Source organism: Psammomys obesus, unplaced genomic scaffold (assembly GCF_907164565.1).
Source record: "Psammomys obesus unplaced genomic scaffold, mPsaObe1.curated_primary_1811, whole genome shotgun sequence".
NCBI classification, from domain to species: Eukaryota; Metazoa; Chordata; class Mammalia; order Rodentia; family Muridae; genus Psammomys; species Psammomys obesus.
The window spans coordinates 46,469,588-46,487,263 of NW_026585895.1; the positions used below are offsets into that span (position 1 = coordinate 46,469,588).

Sequence of the window (17,676 nt, forward strand, 5' to 3'; positions counted from 1 at the left end):
AATTCTCAGCACCAGGGCCCTGGCGGTCACTGTGATAGCTAATCAATATAGAGTCTGCTGGGCATTAGTAAAGGGAAGCAAGTGGTTGCTGAGAGGATTGTAGCTCAGAGGTTGATCTCTAAAGTCAGAGAGAAAAAAAATTTAAGACTATCAAAATTTCTATTTCTCCAAAACCCACATAAAACAAATGGTAAGAACTGGTAAATATCACTGTAAGGGTCAAAGCACAGCAACCTCACACAGGATTGGCTCTAAGTTTCCCAGGATAGCAGCTCCAGAGAAAAAACACCTGCTGGCTCCTAGCTGGAAACAAGGCTTTTGTGGCTGCTCTCTGCCCTCCTCCCTAGGAGCTTCTCTCATTTACAAATCCAAGAACCTTATTGTCCAGGTAGTTTCACTCCACTGTGAGAGACAACTGTGGCTTGTTTTCATAACCTACTTCATTTCATCATGTTCCTGTACAGTGCTCTGCTGTCTTGAACGTGTTTATAATAATTGCATTAACATTCTTATTTGCTAATTCTATCATTTTTGGAAAGTACTGTGTAAGTACTGTTCTAAATTAGACAGTAATTTAGTCTTTAGTAATTCAGACTAAATTAGTCTTCCAAATAAATTTACAGAATTGTCAGGATTCTGAATTTCACAAACCTATTATAAACTTTTCCTGTAGACACTCTTTCAACCCCATGACCAGCAGGACATTTCAGAAAAATAAATGTGGTATCATCACTCCCCTGTATATAGCCTTTAAAGGCAAAAGAAACTGCCTCCTACAAAACCTTGCATGGTGCTCTGCTGCCTTCCAAGCCAACCTGGGCTTAGCCACACCTCTACTTGTAATTCCTTCACTAAGTGACTTGTCAGTCTCATCTCTGTGTGGACTGTCAGCCATGTTCTTTGATGGTCCGGTCACTACGATTTGGCTCAAGCCTCATTTCCTCTGGCAAAGCTTCCCTGATTGCCTCTCATCCCAGCGTGATACACAGCTCTAGCTAGAACTAGAAAGATTTCCCTCCCATATCCCTGGATGTTCACTGTTCTCAAAGTCTTAGGGATACTGAAGTGAGCATGTATGATTCGGTAGCTGTCTGAACCATTAACCTGAACCTGGAGACCAGAGACTGTGATTATTTGTAGTCTAGTGCCCAGCACAAGGTCTGGGATAGCACTGATGGCGTGCAATGTTTGAGGGAAGAAGGCAGACAGAGTCTCTGCTATGAGCTATGGCTATGACATAGCTCTTCTTCTTATAAGAAGAGCTTTATAGCCAGGAGTGGTGGCACACTTTCAATCCTTCACAGAGACAGGCAGATCTCTTTGAGTTCAAGGCCAGCATGGTCTGCAGAGCAAGTTCCATGACAGCCAGGGCTGTTACTCATTATGCAAAGAATTGATGTCTTGAAAACACAAAAAGGAGAACAGCTTCATTTCTTTGTACAGAATAGTTAGGAGCAAGGGAAATGGCTGGAGAGACAGCTCAGTCATTTAAGTCTAAACTCACAGCTGAAAATACAAGAACAAGGGAAACACAGCTCTAGTTCAAATCTTGACTGATGACCTGCACCCTGCTCGTTCTACACCTATGCCATTAATAAAACAGATGGAAACTTGGGAAATTACTTAACTCCTAACCCTCAGTTTCTCTCTAGTAAAGACATTATTTATGACTTCCAAAGCTACTGTAAGAAATAAAACAATAAACAACTAAGAGTGCTTTAGCACTCAGTGGGACACACTGTCTTAAGTACCAACCATCACCTAGCACTGAGCAATCCTGGAAGTTTGTAAGGTATAAGCATGGACTTGCTTTCTCTTTCACTCACTGACTACAATGTCTGCAGTAACTTTGTATCTATCATTTAAATCAGGACACTAAAGGCTGGACAGATGGCTCAGAGGTTAAGAGCACTGGCTGCTTTTCTAGAGGACCTGGGTCCCTGCCTCAGCACCTGCATGGCAGCTCACAACTATCTCCAACTCTAGTCCCAGGAGATCTGATGCTCTTTTCTGGCCTTTGTGGGCACCAGGCATGCAAGTGGTATACCAACATATATGCGGGCAAAATTCCCATACCCATAAAATTAAAATAGAAAAAAAAAAAAAAGGTGAGAGTTCTAATTGGGGAGAGGAAAACAGTAAATCCAGAAGGAAGAGGATAAAAATAATAGGAAGGATATCTGAAAAAGTTATAAGGAATCATACTATTAACTCTCTACCTAAAATTACCTACACTATACCTTAATTACTAAGCCAGCATAATCCCTAACAATATGTTAAGTACTTGCCCTTATACCCACACATACGTGCAGTCCTCAACCCTCATCAAGGAAACTTTTCTTTCCAAAAAATAGAGACCACCTGCAGAAAACAACAACCAATGCAGAGTTGGGAAGCCCAGTCCCAACAGATGCATCTATAACTCCTGCACCCAAGGCCCAGGGATCATTGCTGAAGAGGAGGAAGAAAGATTGTAAGATCCAGAGGACCAGGAGTTTTGCTGTGACTTTCAGAATGCCAGAAGCTACACTCAAAGCCTACATGACTGCCTAAGTATGAGCTGAACAAAAACAGTGCCAAGAGACATGGCAAGTGAATGGGGTAAGGATAAAGCCTCAACCTACACAAGCAACTACAGGCATCTAAGGAATGATGAGATCAGGAGAATATATCTTGCCCAGGGAAGACCATACCAACTTGTTATCCAATACCAAATAGTCATCCCTAAAAATAAACAAACAAGTAACATTATACGGACTGAGCAGGTTGTATTTATGTATTTAAGAACACACACACAACAACAAAGGAAAAAAAAAAGGCCATAAATTTGAAAGAGAGCAAGCAGGGGACCGGGGTGGTGGTGGTATAAAGGATGGTTTTAGAAGTGGAAAAGGGAAGGGGAAAATGAAGCCATTATATTATAATCTCAAGCTATAATTTTATAAAACTAAAATAATAATAAAAAATAAAGCAGGACATCACCAGGTTGAAACCATTCAGCATGACAAATTCTGGTGAGTAATGGTCTGTGACAGGCAGAGGCTTGACTTCTCAGACACTTAGAGAAGGCCTTCCTTGCATGGCAGGGCTGAGCCATTTGTTTAAATCTTAATGTTCCCATGCACTCCCACCGGCTCTGCATACTACTCACTGCACTGTTTCAGACTGGGGTACAAGCTCATAAAGCCCATGCAGACTCCCGCTCACACCTGTGTGCTGCTCTTCAGATGTCTCTCAGCTGCTCCTTGAGTAAGCTCAGCCTTTAGTACACCTCAAGCCATGCTCTCCATTTGTCTCACCTCTGGGCCTCCCTGTTTCAACATAGCTCCTCAGTGGCCACTTTTAAGACCGTTCTCTTTTCACTTAGGCTTCAATGAACATCTCTACATAGAAGTCTCCCAGAGTTAAACTCCCAGTTTCTCTCTCTTCTGAACCCCAGCAACCAATTACAAAGAACTAAAAATTAGCTGGCAGAACACTGAGCTCACACCGCCCTGCCCCTGCTCTCCTCACTGTGAAAGACAACTAAGGCTCCCTATCTCACACAGGACACCACAGCACATGGGCAACCGAGTCTGAAACTTAGGGCATCACCTTAAACACTGCTTCTCTCCCAGATTCCCATTATCTAATTCACCTCCACATCCTGGGATTTGTACCTCAAATATGTTAGAAGTTGTCCACTTCTCTTAGTCTTATCCACTCTCTTCTCCCTGTCTTTCTTTGTGCCCATGCATCCTCCTGCCATGCTGTTGGGTCTGTTGCCATGCTGTTGCATCAGCAGGGCTGCTCTCAACTCAGAGGCTTCTGTTGCCTGGTGCCCATTGCCAGGGAACCTCTCCCTGACTTCAGGCTAGGCACTCAGGAATGGCATCCTTTCCTGAACACTCAGCTTCACTACATGAAAAAAAATTAAGTTACTATCCACTTCCTTTCGAGACTGTGGAATTCATGAAAGATAGACTAATTCTAGCTGCACTCAGTACTTGCACACCAGCAAAATGCCCGAGACATAGCAAACACTCAATGAATGCTGGTGAAATGCATGGATGAATCCAAGTGATAAGTGAAATGAGCCAAATACAAAGTGCTATTACATTTGATAATTTCTTCTACCCAACATACTGTAAATTTGAGTGAAGTGATGGTATTTCTCTTGTTCTCCATTTTGCCCTTCCTTTATATCTAGGGCCTAGGACTCCAAAAACATTTGCTAAAGGAACTAAAACCTTTAAATGTCAGTGTCTGCCAAAGGTGAGTAGAGATGCACAGGGCTCTAGAGACTGAGCAGAATATGAAGAGAAGAAGCAGAAGGATACACTCGGCCAGAGAACAGTACACACGCGGTCCTGCTGCAGGTTAAAATGGAAGGCTTGCCACGTACAAAAGTGCAGTTAGGAGTACAAATGGGGAAGGACCACTTAAGATAATAATACATTTGAGGAAATGATTCTTAGAGACGACTTAAGGAACATAAAGTGGAAGTGGTGACCTAGAAAGGGGAGAAGAATGCACAGAGGTGTGCACCAAGAAGAGACAGATAAGAAGTCCAACCTACCTAATACCAGAGTACCTCACCACGGCACAATCACCTTTGATAGGAGAGCACTAACTCACATGCCTGCATGAATGACTGTGAGAAATCTGTAGGCGTAGCTGGGTGTGGTAATGGTGTATAATAGCAACAGAAACACATTTACCATGGCTTTTCTCATATTTTTTTTTTTAAACAACAATTTGTTACAGTGTGCATTACATTTTACACATAAGAACACTATATGGTTTGGAACCTAAGTAACACATCCAAGATCTGCTGCAGTAACATGAAATTTAAAAACAAGGCTATGGCTCTGTATTCTACACTTTTAACTACTATGATGCACTTTGACAAAGAGAAGAGATAAGATGCTAACATTTTTCAGAGCATCTATGGAAAATGATGATGTTTGATACTTATTGAGATACACTCTTGACTATCCACAGTCACCAACCCTCCTCAAGGACTGCAGATAGCTGACACTGAGTATAGAGAAGCAACTCTACCACAGGATGGTGATCTGTACCACTTGGCTACACCACAGCTTGGTATATTGGGCACTATCCAATTATAAGCTACAAGTGGCTACTATGCATTTCTCAAATGGCATGTGTGAGTTAAGTGTCTTTAAACTGCAAGTAACACTAGATATTAAAGATTTACAACCATAACAAGAGTTATGGCAACAGTTTTGTTTTGTTTTGTTTTTTAAAGACAGGGTGCCATGTAGTTTACACTGGTCTGCAACTCCCTGTATTATCAAGAATCACTGTAAACTCCTAATCCTCCCGCTTCTAACCCCAGGGCTTCGATCAAAGGCTTATGCCATCATGCCATGTTTTATGGAGTGCTAGAGATGGAACTCAGGACTCCCTGCATGGTAGGCAAGCAATCTCCCAACTGAGCTACACCTCCATATCCCCACCCCTTCACCGTGAAATGATACTATTTTGGATACAATAAAATACATTATAAAATTTAAGTTAATCTTTTGGTAATTTAAAAAATGTGACTACCAGAAAATTTGAAATTACAAACATGCCTCCAGCTTTCAGCTTACTTTCTACTCTCTCTGAACAGTGTGGCTCTGTAACCTGGCATCTTCACTACTGGGCACAGCAGCAATCTGCAAAGGTACTGCCCCAGGACTACAGCGAGCTCTTCAGGCTTTTAGTAGCTAACGTATCAGCAGCCTGATAAGCACCACCAGTAGATAAGAGACTAGAGAAAGTCTAAGGAATGACAGAAAGAAGAAAGGCGGGGGGGTGGAGAGGTACTCTAGTGTACATGAGAATCATGATATATGATCAATGTCTATGCATAAAAAAACGGAATAGTCAAAATTACCCTTGAAAATCCCTTAAATTATCTATAAAGAAGAGTAAATGTGGTTCTGTGTGAAGAGCTGGTGTATATCTCAAGTTCTTGACAGGGTAAAAACCTCACTGAGTTTTCTTTTTCTCCCACAAATGGGTGTTATTCAAAAGATACTGCTCCATTCTTGAACCTAATGGAGAAAGACAAATTAAGGAATGTTTTGGCAGACCTTACAGGTCAGAGGCAGTCAGAGAATCTTCAGCACAGAGGCAAAGGCAGTTTAATGGAGAAGAACAGTCATTTCACAAATGGTGCTGTAGCAACAAACTATCTACCTATAAACCAGGTGTCCAAACATAGTCCTCCCCTCCAGGCTGAACCCAAGGCATATTTTTTTCTCTGCAACATTGGGGATTAAACCCAGGACCACATTCCTTGCACATGTTAGGTAAGTACTTTACCACTCAGAAACACCCAAAGTCCAGGATCACAGGCCTAAATATAAACACATAATCATATAGCTTCTATAAGGAACTATTTCTAGGCTAAAACTTCTGGTGACCCTGGATAAAATGAAGACCTTTCAGATACAACTCCAGGAACAGGAAGATGGCTCAGCAGATGAGGGTGCTCACCAAGCCTGAGGACTTGAGTTTGAGCCCTACAACCACATGGCAGAAGGAAAAACTCGGCTCCCCGAAGTCGTCCTACATGAATTCTGTGACATATACATCATGACACATGTACACATGTACATATGCACACCCAAATGTAAAAAATTAAACAAAATGGATATAATACCAAAAGCATCACCTGGTAAGCTGGAGCTGGTAAGCAGGAGCCCATTAACATCTGGAACATCTGCTCGGTAAGAATTGCTATTAAAAGGAAGAAAAGGCAAACACATCCAGAGGAAAATCTCTGCAAAGTGTCTAAAAAAGGAATTGTATCCAAAAATACAAAGAATTCTTAAAACTCAACATTAAGAAAACTTAAAACTCAATAAGAAAACAACTTAATTTCAAAGTGAGCAAAACCTTTTAACAGCCCATCCAAGCAGCCAAGCAGCAATCAAGCATAAACTGCTCAGCACCATCCATTAGGGGCTGCAAATCAGTACAAGATGCTCAATGCACACCCATAAGAATAGTTAAAAGTCCAAATGCCAACCGCACCAAATGCTCACCAGTATGAATGCCAAATGCCAGAAGCCTTCTGAAATACAGCTGACAGGGTCTTACAACACAGGCTCACCTTATCACACAACCCAGGAATTGTGCTTCTAGGTACTTGATCAAATGAGATGAAAACTCACAATTACTCAAAACCTGCGTGGGACCATGCACAAAAGTTTTCTATGTAATGGTCAAAAAAATCAGAAGGAAGAGATATTCTTCAATGGAAACACAGAAGAAGGGAAAACAGTGTAATATTTTTCTGCTATAAAAAGAAATGAGGCGGCGGGGCACGGTGGAGCACACTGGCAGTCTCGGCACTCAGAAGACTGAGCCTGGAGGACTGCTTGAGCCCAGAAGTTTGTGATCAGCCTAAGAAGCATGAAGAGATCTTGGAGAGGAGGTTTAATCTGTATCTCTTAATCCTTAAACCAAATAGCCAAAAGCCAAGGCATCAGCACGTGATCAAATGCATTGCTGTATTAAGTATATACTGAGATCTACAACATGGAAGGAATTTTTCCCCCCAAAATCATGGACTACATACAAAGAAAGTATAGTTAAGCACTCAAATCTAAACAAAACATTCTAAGGCAGAAAATTCAATAAATGTGAATAATGAAGTCTAAATTGTTCAGTTTGGTCTTGTAGCAAGACTGAGGTTGTTTCAGTTAGTATCTTCCCACTGTTTCTCTCAAAATCAGCATATCAAAATAACCAGGAAATCAGACTAAATCCTACAGTCTGATCTTACATAACAGTTAGCAAACACAAGAAAGAATAAAAGACGCCAAGAATCGCAGCCAAATTCTCCATTCCTTCCCTGGGGCCAGTCAGATGCTGCAGTTTTCATAGCACAGGGGCAGTTGAACAATACCCTGTATAAATGGTTTTCTTGACAAACCAAAATTGGAGGAAAGCTCTTACAAGCATCTGGCAATCTGGAACCAATGAATGAAGTGCTCATCCACAGACCAACCCACTGGGAAAGACCAAATAAGGATCTATTCCAGATCATCAGCACTAACAGGAGAAAAAAAAATACTAATTTCCTTTCCACACTGCCCCACAGAAAGGGATTTCAGAGACTTACTTTACAGACTGGCTTACATCAAACAGGACTAAAGCCAGTGTCACAGACAAACTGCAAAAATCTGAAAGGCCTGTGGCTTAATTTGGTAATTAAAAAATGCACCAATGAAGTGACTAAGCATGCTGCTACCTGAAGGAACGCACCACTGGAGCAAGTTCAACTGCAGAGCTTGACAAGATAACATAAGAGATCACCCTACAAGAGTCTCAGGCTACGGAGAAACTAAGCTGATCACCTTTCCTTTCAAGTTTCTTTTCTTTTTTTTCTTTTTTTAATCTTTCCTTTTCCACTTACTGAAAAAAAAAAGGCAAAAGCCTCTTCCTACTATGAATAAAAAGCTAAATCATTCTAGATTACAAAATGAAATACACATAATTATTTAAAATATGAAAAAAATTACATGTGTATTTTACCACAATTTCAATTCTCTAAATACGTATGCCAGAAAAAGGTTTCAAGAATACCAGCCTGGATGACCATGGGTTTTGAAATTTGTTCAAATTAAAGTTTGAATTTTATGTACATTCATTTTTTGCCTACATGCATGTCTGTGTGACGGTGTCAGATCTTGAAGTTACAATTGTGAGCTGCCATGTGGGTGCTGGGAAGTGAACCTGGGTCCTCTGGAAAGGCAGTCAGTGCTCTTAACCACTAAGCCATCTCTCCAACCCCCTTTGTGTTTTTCTCTTAAATGTACTGTAACTTATTTATGTGCTTCAAACAATCTCCCCCAACTCCTAATTGTTCTTAAACAATTTTCTTAAATTGTTCTTAAATTTTTTTCACTGGTCCATACTATTCTTTCTTTTCAGTTTTTCAGGACAGGCTTCTTAGTGTAACAACCCTGGCTGTCCTGGAACTCATTGTGTAGACCAGGCTGGCCTTGAACTCATATCCATCTGCCTCTGCCTCCCAAGTGCTGGGATTAAAGGTGTGTGCCACTACTTCCCAGCTAATATTCTTTTGTTTAATGTTGCATAACTTTTATTTTGCTTTTAAAATCAGTATATAAAGAACGGGTTTCGCCATGTGCTTTTCATAATACTTTGTTCTGCCTGACCATCTTCTCTGGCCCCTCCCCCTGGCTGACAGGTTTTGGCAGGAGTGTACTGAAATGTCCTGTTTCAGAAGGAAATCATGTGGTGTTCTCTTCCTTTGATGCATGCTGCTAGTCGAACACAGTAAGAATTATATTATGCAGGAGGTTTGTTTCTCAGTTCACCATGAGCTTTGCCAAAATCAGTATGTTTTCTGTCTTAAATTCTACTGTCTGAAGTTAGGCATGATAGTACAGAGACAGGAGGATCTCTGTGAGTTTGAGTCCAGCCTGGTCTACACAGCGAGTCCCAGGATAACCAGTAGGTGAATTTCTGTTGGCATTACTGTGATTAACAATACATCTGTTTGTGTATATTTATGAGACAGGGTCAGACTATGTAGTCCAAGCTAACCTTGAACTTGGAGCCTCTGTCTCTAAGTGCCAGGAGCATGTGCACGACCACACCAGGCTCTTTGCTTCTTTATTTTCTTCCTTGAGCTTTAACTGAAAAGCTTACCTCCATTTCTCTAGCTATTTAGAAAGCTGTTAAAAAAATAAATAAATAAATAAATAAATAAAAATAAATAAATAAATAAATAAATATAAAAAAAGAAAGCTGTAGATATCTTTCTGCTTTTAGTGGGATTTATTTATGTGTGTGTGTACTGTATATGTGTGTGTGTGTGACTTGTAGAGGACAGAGGTCAACATCTGTTGTCTTCCTCTATGTATCTCTGCCTTATTGAGGCTTCTCACAGAACTGGTTAGGCTGACTAGCCAGCAAGACCCTCTCCTGTCTCTACCCTTTAGCACCCAGGAAAAAACCAGGTACAGTAGTACATGCATGAAATCCCAGCTCTGGATAGGCAGAGTCAGACAAGACCCCTGGGGCTTGCTGGTCAAGCAGCCTAGACTCATTGGTGAGCTGCAGGCTAGTAAGAGACAGTTTCAAAAAACAAGGTGGGTAGCTCCTGAGGAATGACACTGAAGGTTGTTTTCTGGCTTCCATATTTGTGTGTTTGTGTGTGTGTGTGTACCTAATTCACCTAATGTTCTTCAAGAAGAACCATTAATTAAAAAATGAAAATTTATGCTAACATGCATTATATTTGCAAGTATTTTAAAACTGAAAAATGTTTTAAATTTATGTCCAAATTAGAGTTCTACTACAGAAAATATTGGTAGATATAACATACAAAAATAAATTTTTGAGGTTCTCTATAGTTTTTAGGAGAAAAAAAGCATTCAAAGTATGAAGACCAAAATATGTAAGCACCAACTGTCTTAAGTGAAGGGACATGTATGGTGTGATCATGTGGCCTCTGTCAAGGGATGAGGTGCATAATCAGGAAGGTGGATTTACAGCCATTCCTCAGCACTCTGGAGGTACAACAAGGTCTTCTGGCACCTGCTGCAATGGATGGAGTTGGCTTTGAGTGCGCCCATGCTCCCTGTGTAGGGATAGGTGCCTTCTCTTTGCAACTTTGCAGTTATTTCTCCTATACCAGTCATTTCCTCCAGCGTGACAACAACATGTTCTAACATCAGTTCACATTTAACTCTTATACCTGACACAAAGAAAGTGGATTTTTTTTTCTGCTGTGCTTTAAAAAAAGAGTGCTATTCTTAAAACTTTCATTTTTAAATGATTACAAACTCACAAGAGGAAAAACATATCACATGGAGCCCTCTGAATCCTTTATGTACTATTCACCGCTAGTGATTGCTCATCTAATTATAGTCTAACATCAAGAACAAGGAAATTGACATTGGCACAACACTAGTAACAAGACTATCAACTTTATTCAGTTTCTGCCAGCATGGGTGCATATGTGTGTATGTGTGCGTGTGTAACCTCCACTGAGAACAGAACATAAGGTCTTTTTGTATCCTTTCCTCCCAAATACTGTCTTTGTCCTCAGAAAGCATGTACGTGTTTCTCTGTCTCTGTACTTTGTCACTTTGAACATGTGACGTAACGGAATCACATGAGACACAACCTTTCCACAGTGACTTAAAACTATCAATGTAGTCGTGTGCATCAATAGCTTGTTCCTTTCTTATTGCTGAGTAGCATTATGCTGTACTGGTGGAGCATGATGTTTCATAGTTCACCTTGTGAAGAACATTCTAGTTACTTCCAGTTTGCACTATAATCATATCACTAATTCATACAGGGAAAGTATAATAACAAGTTATCAACTAGCAAAAAAGTAGTTATGGATTGACCTGTGTTCTTGAGAAAATATGCTGAACTTCCAGCCTCTGTACCTACTACAAATATGCCAATGCACTGCTCTGCGCTGGAGTAGGGCATAAACACAAATCTGTAGCATTCTTTAACATACCGTCTTCTCAGCCTCTGGATATAACTTTTCCCACTGTTTCTTCAGTTTTCATCTTGGCTCTGTCAGGATCAAGGGAGCGGGACCCCACATTAACTCTGAAACACACACCTGGTTCTTCTCCAAGCCATTTTACCTCAGGCAGCACAGTCCCAGACAGCAGAAACTGTTCTCCTCTCCTGTACTTCCAGACCTAGCATGCAGTTCCACCACACTACATGTGGAAGGGAAGAACTGGGCAATGGCAGAGACCACTGAGTTAAAATATCAATCCTGCCACTTGCTATGTGGGTTAAGAAAACTATTTAGCCTTAGTTTAGTTTCTGTATCTACAGAATGGAGTCACAGTTCAGTTCCTGTCTGGTACTCGGCAGCTGTGTAACCCTGGACCAGCTGACTCACATCTGTCAGCTTCAGTGGCCACACTAAACAGCATTTTCAAGGTTTAGTTCAGGTATTGCTCCCTTTCTTGTTCCTCATTTCTACTTTTTACTGAGAAAGATCTACATCTCAGCACCTCCCCAAGAACAGCAACCGATCCCCAACCTTTGTCTGAGCCCAGTGAGTACCTCAGCTCTCTATGGCCATCAGAGCAATAATGATGATATTTTCACTCAAACCTGCCCATGGAAATGGAAGGCAATGTCAGAATGAGCTCAAAGCAACTAGGCATAGTGGTGCTTATCTGTAATCCCAGCACTGAGGGCTGTGGCAGGAAAATCCTGAGTTTGAGGCTGCCCTACACTTGACAGTGAGGCTCTGACAAAGAAAGAAAACAATGAAAGAAGAAAGAACTAGAAGAAAAATCTTCACATGCAAATTTAATGCATTTAAAAGAAAAATTTATGCTAAAGCTGATTGGATCATGCTCAGCTAAATATGGGCTATAGAGATTTCCTATCGTGTTGCTAGAAAAATGACAACCTAAAGAGGGTACCTGTCAGGAAAGGGTATGTTCAGGACAAGCACTGTAAAGGTACCAAGTGTACAGCCATGGAGAACCCACTTTCAAGCAAGGCTTCTTTACTATAAACACTAAATAAAGAATATGGCTTAGTTGGTGATGGATAAAAAGTCAAGTCCCTATTGACAGAGAAAGCCTGGATTCAGACCAAAGCTCTGCAGCGGGCACACGGAGTGACATGGCACCCTGACATGGGGTCAGCCCTAACTGCCATCTTCTGTGGAGTTCCTGAGATGTGTGGAGTCCCCACGTCTTGCCTTCAAGACAAAGAGGACTAAGACACACAACTTCCCGGCTGGAAGGACAAACAGGATGCCAGGAATAACACGGCCAGTTAAGTGCCGGCTCATGCCAAGTGCTCAGACAGCAGTCCCCTCCCATTTTCTTTCATGCTACTCTTAAAAAAATTTTTTTACTTATTTTTATGTATATGAGTGATCTGCCTTCATACATACAAGAAGAGTTAATCAGATCCCATTACAGATGGTTGTGAGCCACCATGTGGTTTATGGGAATTGAACTCAGGTCCTCTGGAAGAGCAGTGTTCTTAACCCCTCAGCTATCTCTCCAGCCCCTTTCATGCTACTCATATCCACATGAATTCATTTCCTTGTGTCCATATCTGGAAGCTTGTAAATTTAACCTGCAAGTAGGACCCTGGGGAAGACTCTGAGCTAGATTAGTGTGAAACCCTGGCCCTCTGGCTAGTGCCTAGAAAGACTGACATGGCTAAGAGCTTAGCTCTGCTGGAGACCTGGAGACTAGGAACTAGAGCAGTGAGAAGAGAAAGGGTTACTTGAGCTTTGGCTCCCGTCCTTCGCTTGTGTACTGCCAACAGATGAGCCCGATAAGGTCCTGCACCCTGGCGCTGGCCATTGTCACTACCGTCATTGGCAGCAGTCTGTCCTGGCTCGAGTGCAGGGGGAGGTAGACATCGATCTTCTTAGTTGCAGTTGTACCCACATGACCCTGTGGACAGAACACATGCACGACAGTAAAACACACAGCTGTGGTCTTGCAGGCAATAGGTCCTAGCACAGCTCTCCTGCTTTAGGTCAGAAGAGCCATTTCCCATCCTTTCTGCATAAACCTGCTCTGAGCCTAACCAGTCTTGAGGTGGATAAAGTCTGCGTTCAGTTAGGTGAATAAGCTCTATTAGAGGAACAAGTACAAGCGAGATTGGAGCTGGTGCTTGGCGTTAGACTGGGTTTGTTATCAACTCTGCTCTTGAAGAAGACTCTAACAGACCCTGCCATCAGCTGCTTTCCCTGGTATAGCCACGTCTCTCCTGTACAGGTTGAAGAGGAGGCACTCACACTTGAGACATGTCCAGTATCTTGTCCATGTATCTCAGAGACTTAGATTCCACTGGGCAGCGCACCTGCTTCCCTAAGTGCCACACAGTTCAAGGGTGCCTCGTTTTCTATTACTGCTCAACCTGCACTACTCTATGCACCCCTGATCCTCGCCATATACTCAGCCCTCCTCTCTCTGCACTCTCCTTTCTGCTCTATGAAGTACCACACTAGTCAGCAACATAACCAAGCTGCTTTTTCAAACATTCTACTTCTGTGCCTTAAGCAAAAGCTGCTGTCTGAGGAGGGCATGGTTCCTCTGCCATTCTCTTAAAACAGGACTTTTTTTTTTAAACTCTTCCTTCTTCTATGTACTCCTCCTTCCTTTCTTCTCTTTGTTTCTCTACCTCCCACGTTGTTCCCCATGCCTTAGCTGCATTCTAAATACACCACCATGCCCTGCTCTTCAGTCTTCTTTTTCATAATCCCCAAATCCTCATGGTCAGGAGGCCATGCAGGTAGTCTTGCTACAGCTAACACCCCCAAACTATTATTTCCTCTTTTCTTGAAAAAAAAAAAAAAAAAAAAAAAAACCAAACTGTTCCAATGAGTCCCAAACCACCCAAATCAAGCAGCAGCACCTTCTCCTGTTCTGCTCTAAGCAGCTCTGGCCATGCCCCTTCCTCACCAGCGACCAGAGCGTGGCCTTCTTGGCTCACAGTCTTACTCACCCACAAACATGTCCAATACATCGTGAAGAGAAAAGTGCACTGACAACTCAAGTTTATACTGATGTGCTTTACTGTCCCCCATTCCTTCCTACCCCGCGTCGCGCAGCAGCCACCTCACTGCAGCAAGTGATGCCACCACCATACCAGCTGCTCGTGCCCCAGATCTTTCTTCTTTCTTCTGTCTTTCTACCCCATTAGAAAGTTCAAAGACAGCTACTGCAAAACTGTGCTTTAAAGGGGAAGAATAGTCCTTTCAGACAATGGCAGTGGGATGACCAGAAAGCAACATGCAAAGGATGAATTTGCATTCCTACTCATAGCATACACAAAGATCCAAATGTAAGAGGTAAAATCATAAAACTCATTGTAGGATAAGTCTTTGTGACTTTGAATTAAGCACTGGCTTCTTTAAAATCGTACTAGCAAAGGATTTGAGCAGACATTTCTCTGGAGAAGATAAACAAGTAGCCAACAATACAAGAAAGGATGCTGCATGCCATCTTTCCTAATGTAAGTCCCAGACACAGAGGAGACACTAAGTTGCCACTGTGTAAAGTTAATTACAAATTGTATCTGCACACACATATGTACACACACACTTCCCCCACAGACACACTAGTAGTAGAAGTGTTCCTCTACTATAAGCACATCCTGGTTTTAATTTGCAGTATGAGGGAAGGAGACTCAACACTAAAAGCCATCATATTACAAGCCTCTTACCCGTTTGTCTACTGAGTAAATGATAGTGAATAGTCTACACTCTCACAATACTGTCTGATCGATCTGGTACCCACCCACCGCTCCATCACCACCCAATGCCAACTTCCCTGCCTGACCAGGGCTTACCAACCTTGGCCTGGAAGTGCTCCTGGGGTGTGTGCCTGGACACACATCTGTGTTTACCTTGTCTGCGTCTCTCACTTTGAAGACCTTACTGGGTACTACAGACTATATATATATCTAGAAGGCTCTGCTTCATCACTTGCCATCCTTTATTATGTGCTCTTTGCCATGTACCTAAGTCTCTGTGGCTTTCTGTTCCTCACATGTAAAATGATAATGATAAGACTTCATGAGGCTTGATGACGGAGCTTCAACTCCGGACTCTTGCTCACACATGCTTCACTGATGCTGCTATAAAAGAAGCCCCTCTCTGTTTCTCTCCCACAGGTACCCTGCTCATTTCCTTTGTATCACTTAACAGTTTAAGATTACACCTTTATTTATGTTCATCTTTAGTGCATTCCCTTCCCACCAGAGCAGTGACATTGTCTTTTTGATTCCTGCTCCATACACAATGCCTAGCAGTGTATCTGGCACACTGAAGATCCCCCTGTGTCCCTTCCTGCCCCCACAAAGGAATCTGTTAGCCAAGACATGCTGGCAACTGTCTGCAACCCCAGGTAATTGGTAGGAGGATCCTTAAGCCCCTGAATCTGAGGTCTGCCTGGCTGGCATGGCAGAATTGTATCCCCACTCACACTAAATGTCAAATGAACAAATAAAACACTGCTGAATGGCCTAAATATGCGCGCGCGCACACACACACACACACACACACACACACACACACACACACACACTCCTGCATGCTCTTCCGCTTAGAAATAATAACTGCAATGGCTAAGCAAAGCTTCTCCAGCAAGTGTGTTGACACTGAGGCAGGCAGAGGGAGAACTAATAATAATGCAACTTTTTTCTGGAGGGTTGTGAAGTATTGGTTGTCAACTTGGCTACAACTGGAACCTGGAACTAAAACCCAGACTGCTGAGTATACCTTTGAGGGATTTTCTTTTTTTTTTTTTTTGGTTTGTTCATTGAGACAGGGTTTTCACGTGTAGCACTGGCTGTCCTAGAACTAGCTGAGTGCTGGGATTAAAGGTGTACACTACCATTGCCTGGCTGAGGGATTCTTCTTAATTGGATAATTGGATTCTGATGGGAAGACTTACCTTAATTCTGGGCTACTTCTGGTGGTAGACCACATAAAAGGTCATGAAAGATGGAAGTGCTGCTTTTGGCCAGCTTGCCTTCATCCTTCTGGCAAGTCTATTACCATTGTTGCTGACCCAGACTCCAAAGAAGACTGAAAAAAAGACATTCTCCAGGAACCTCTTAGGCTCAAATGGCAGGGATTGTTGAGACATATAGTCTTGTGGACTGAACAACTACTGACACAGCCTGTAACCCACTCTAGTAAATCCCTACACACACACACACACACACACACACACACACACACACACACACACCACACCACACCACACACGCCACAGCACACACACCACACCACACACGCCACGCCACCCACACCACACCACACCACACCACACCATACCACACCACACCACACCAGTTCTGTTGCTTTAGAGAATCCTGACTAACACATGGGTGGGGTTGGGGGTTCTGGCTCATATACCTTCCTTTGTAGACCCAGTCTACTGCTTTTACTGCTCTTCCTTTTCCCTCACTGTGCCATCCTGCTAGCCTAGTGCTTTCCCTTTTTAGCCTCACTTATTCCTCCTTCTGCAGAACTATAGCTGAGGGGCCACAGGGCTGACACCTCAACATGTGGAGATCCACAGGGGAAGACAATGCTAATCTGCTTTACAAACTGCAACATAGCTCCTAAGCGCAGAGCAGCTTACTAGATACTTTTGACTTCAGATCCATTTTGACTTCATGATCACACGGGGCCTAAAGTGCTAGTACACAAGCTGAAGCTCTAAAAGGAACCCTGATTATACTAGTAAGAACAGACATTTCTTTATCACTTCGGCTCTATCTCATTATTTCTCAGCTTAACTCTGAGAGCTCTACCCTTATATCCCAGCAGAGAAAACTCAGGCTTCTGAGGATAGTGTCCTACTCACTGTACCACAGACACATGGAAGAACCATAGCTCAACCTGAGCCACTATGACTTCAAAACCACTGTTCTGAATACCTCTTCGTCAGTCCAAGTGCCACTAACCCGACTCTCTGCAGCTCACCTTCTTTCTTTCCCTCTGTCCTCATAAACACAAGAGAAACTCTGCCTTGAGTGGCCTCCTACAGACAGATCTAGATCTGAGGGAAGAAGACAGTAAGGAGTAAGACTCCCAGAGCCCCCTCTGATCCTAACTGCAGGACGTCACTGTTGGTTAGGAGACCCAGCAGCTGTTAATGTCCCTTAACCCTG

At 42.4% G+C, this 17,676-nt stretch overlaps 1 protein-coding gene across 4 annotated transcripts in view; it reads right to left on the reverse strand.

Annotated features, from left to right (window-relative positions):
• Positions 1 to 17,676, reverse strand: part of Mapkap1 (MAPK associated protein 1) — a 211,840-nt gene that overhangs the window by 106,907 nt on the left and 87,257 nt on the right. For all 4 annotated transcript variants that reach the window (XM_055600538.1, XM_055600536.1, XM_055600537.1 and 1 more), the window contains one exon: positions 13,267 to 13,439. In XM_055600538.1, the coding sequence (XP_055456513.1) occupies positions 13,267 to 13,439 (173 nt within the window). The remainder of the gene's footprint in view (positions 1 to 13,266; positions 13,440 to 17,676) is intronic.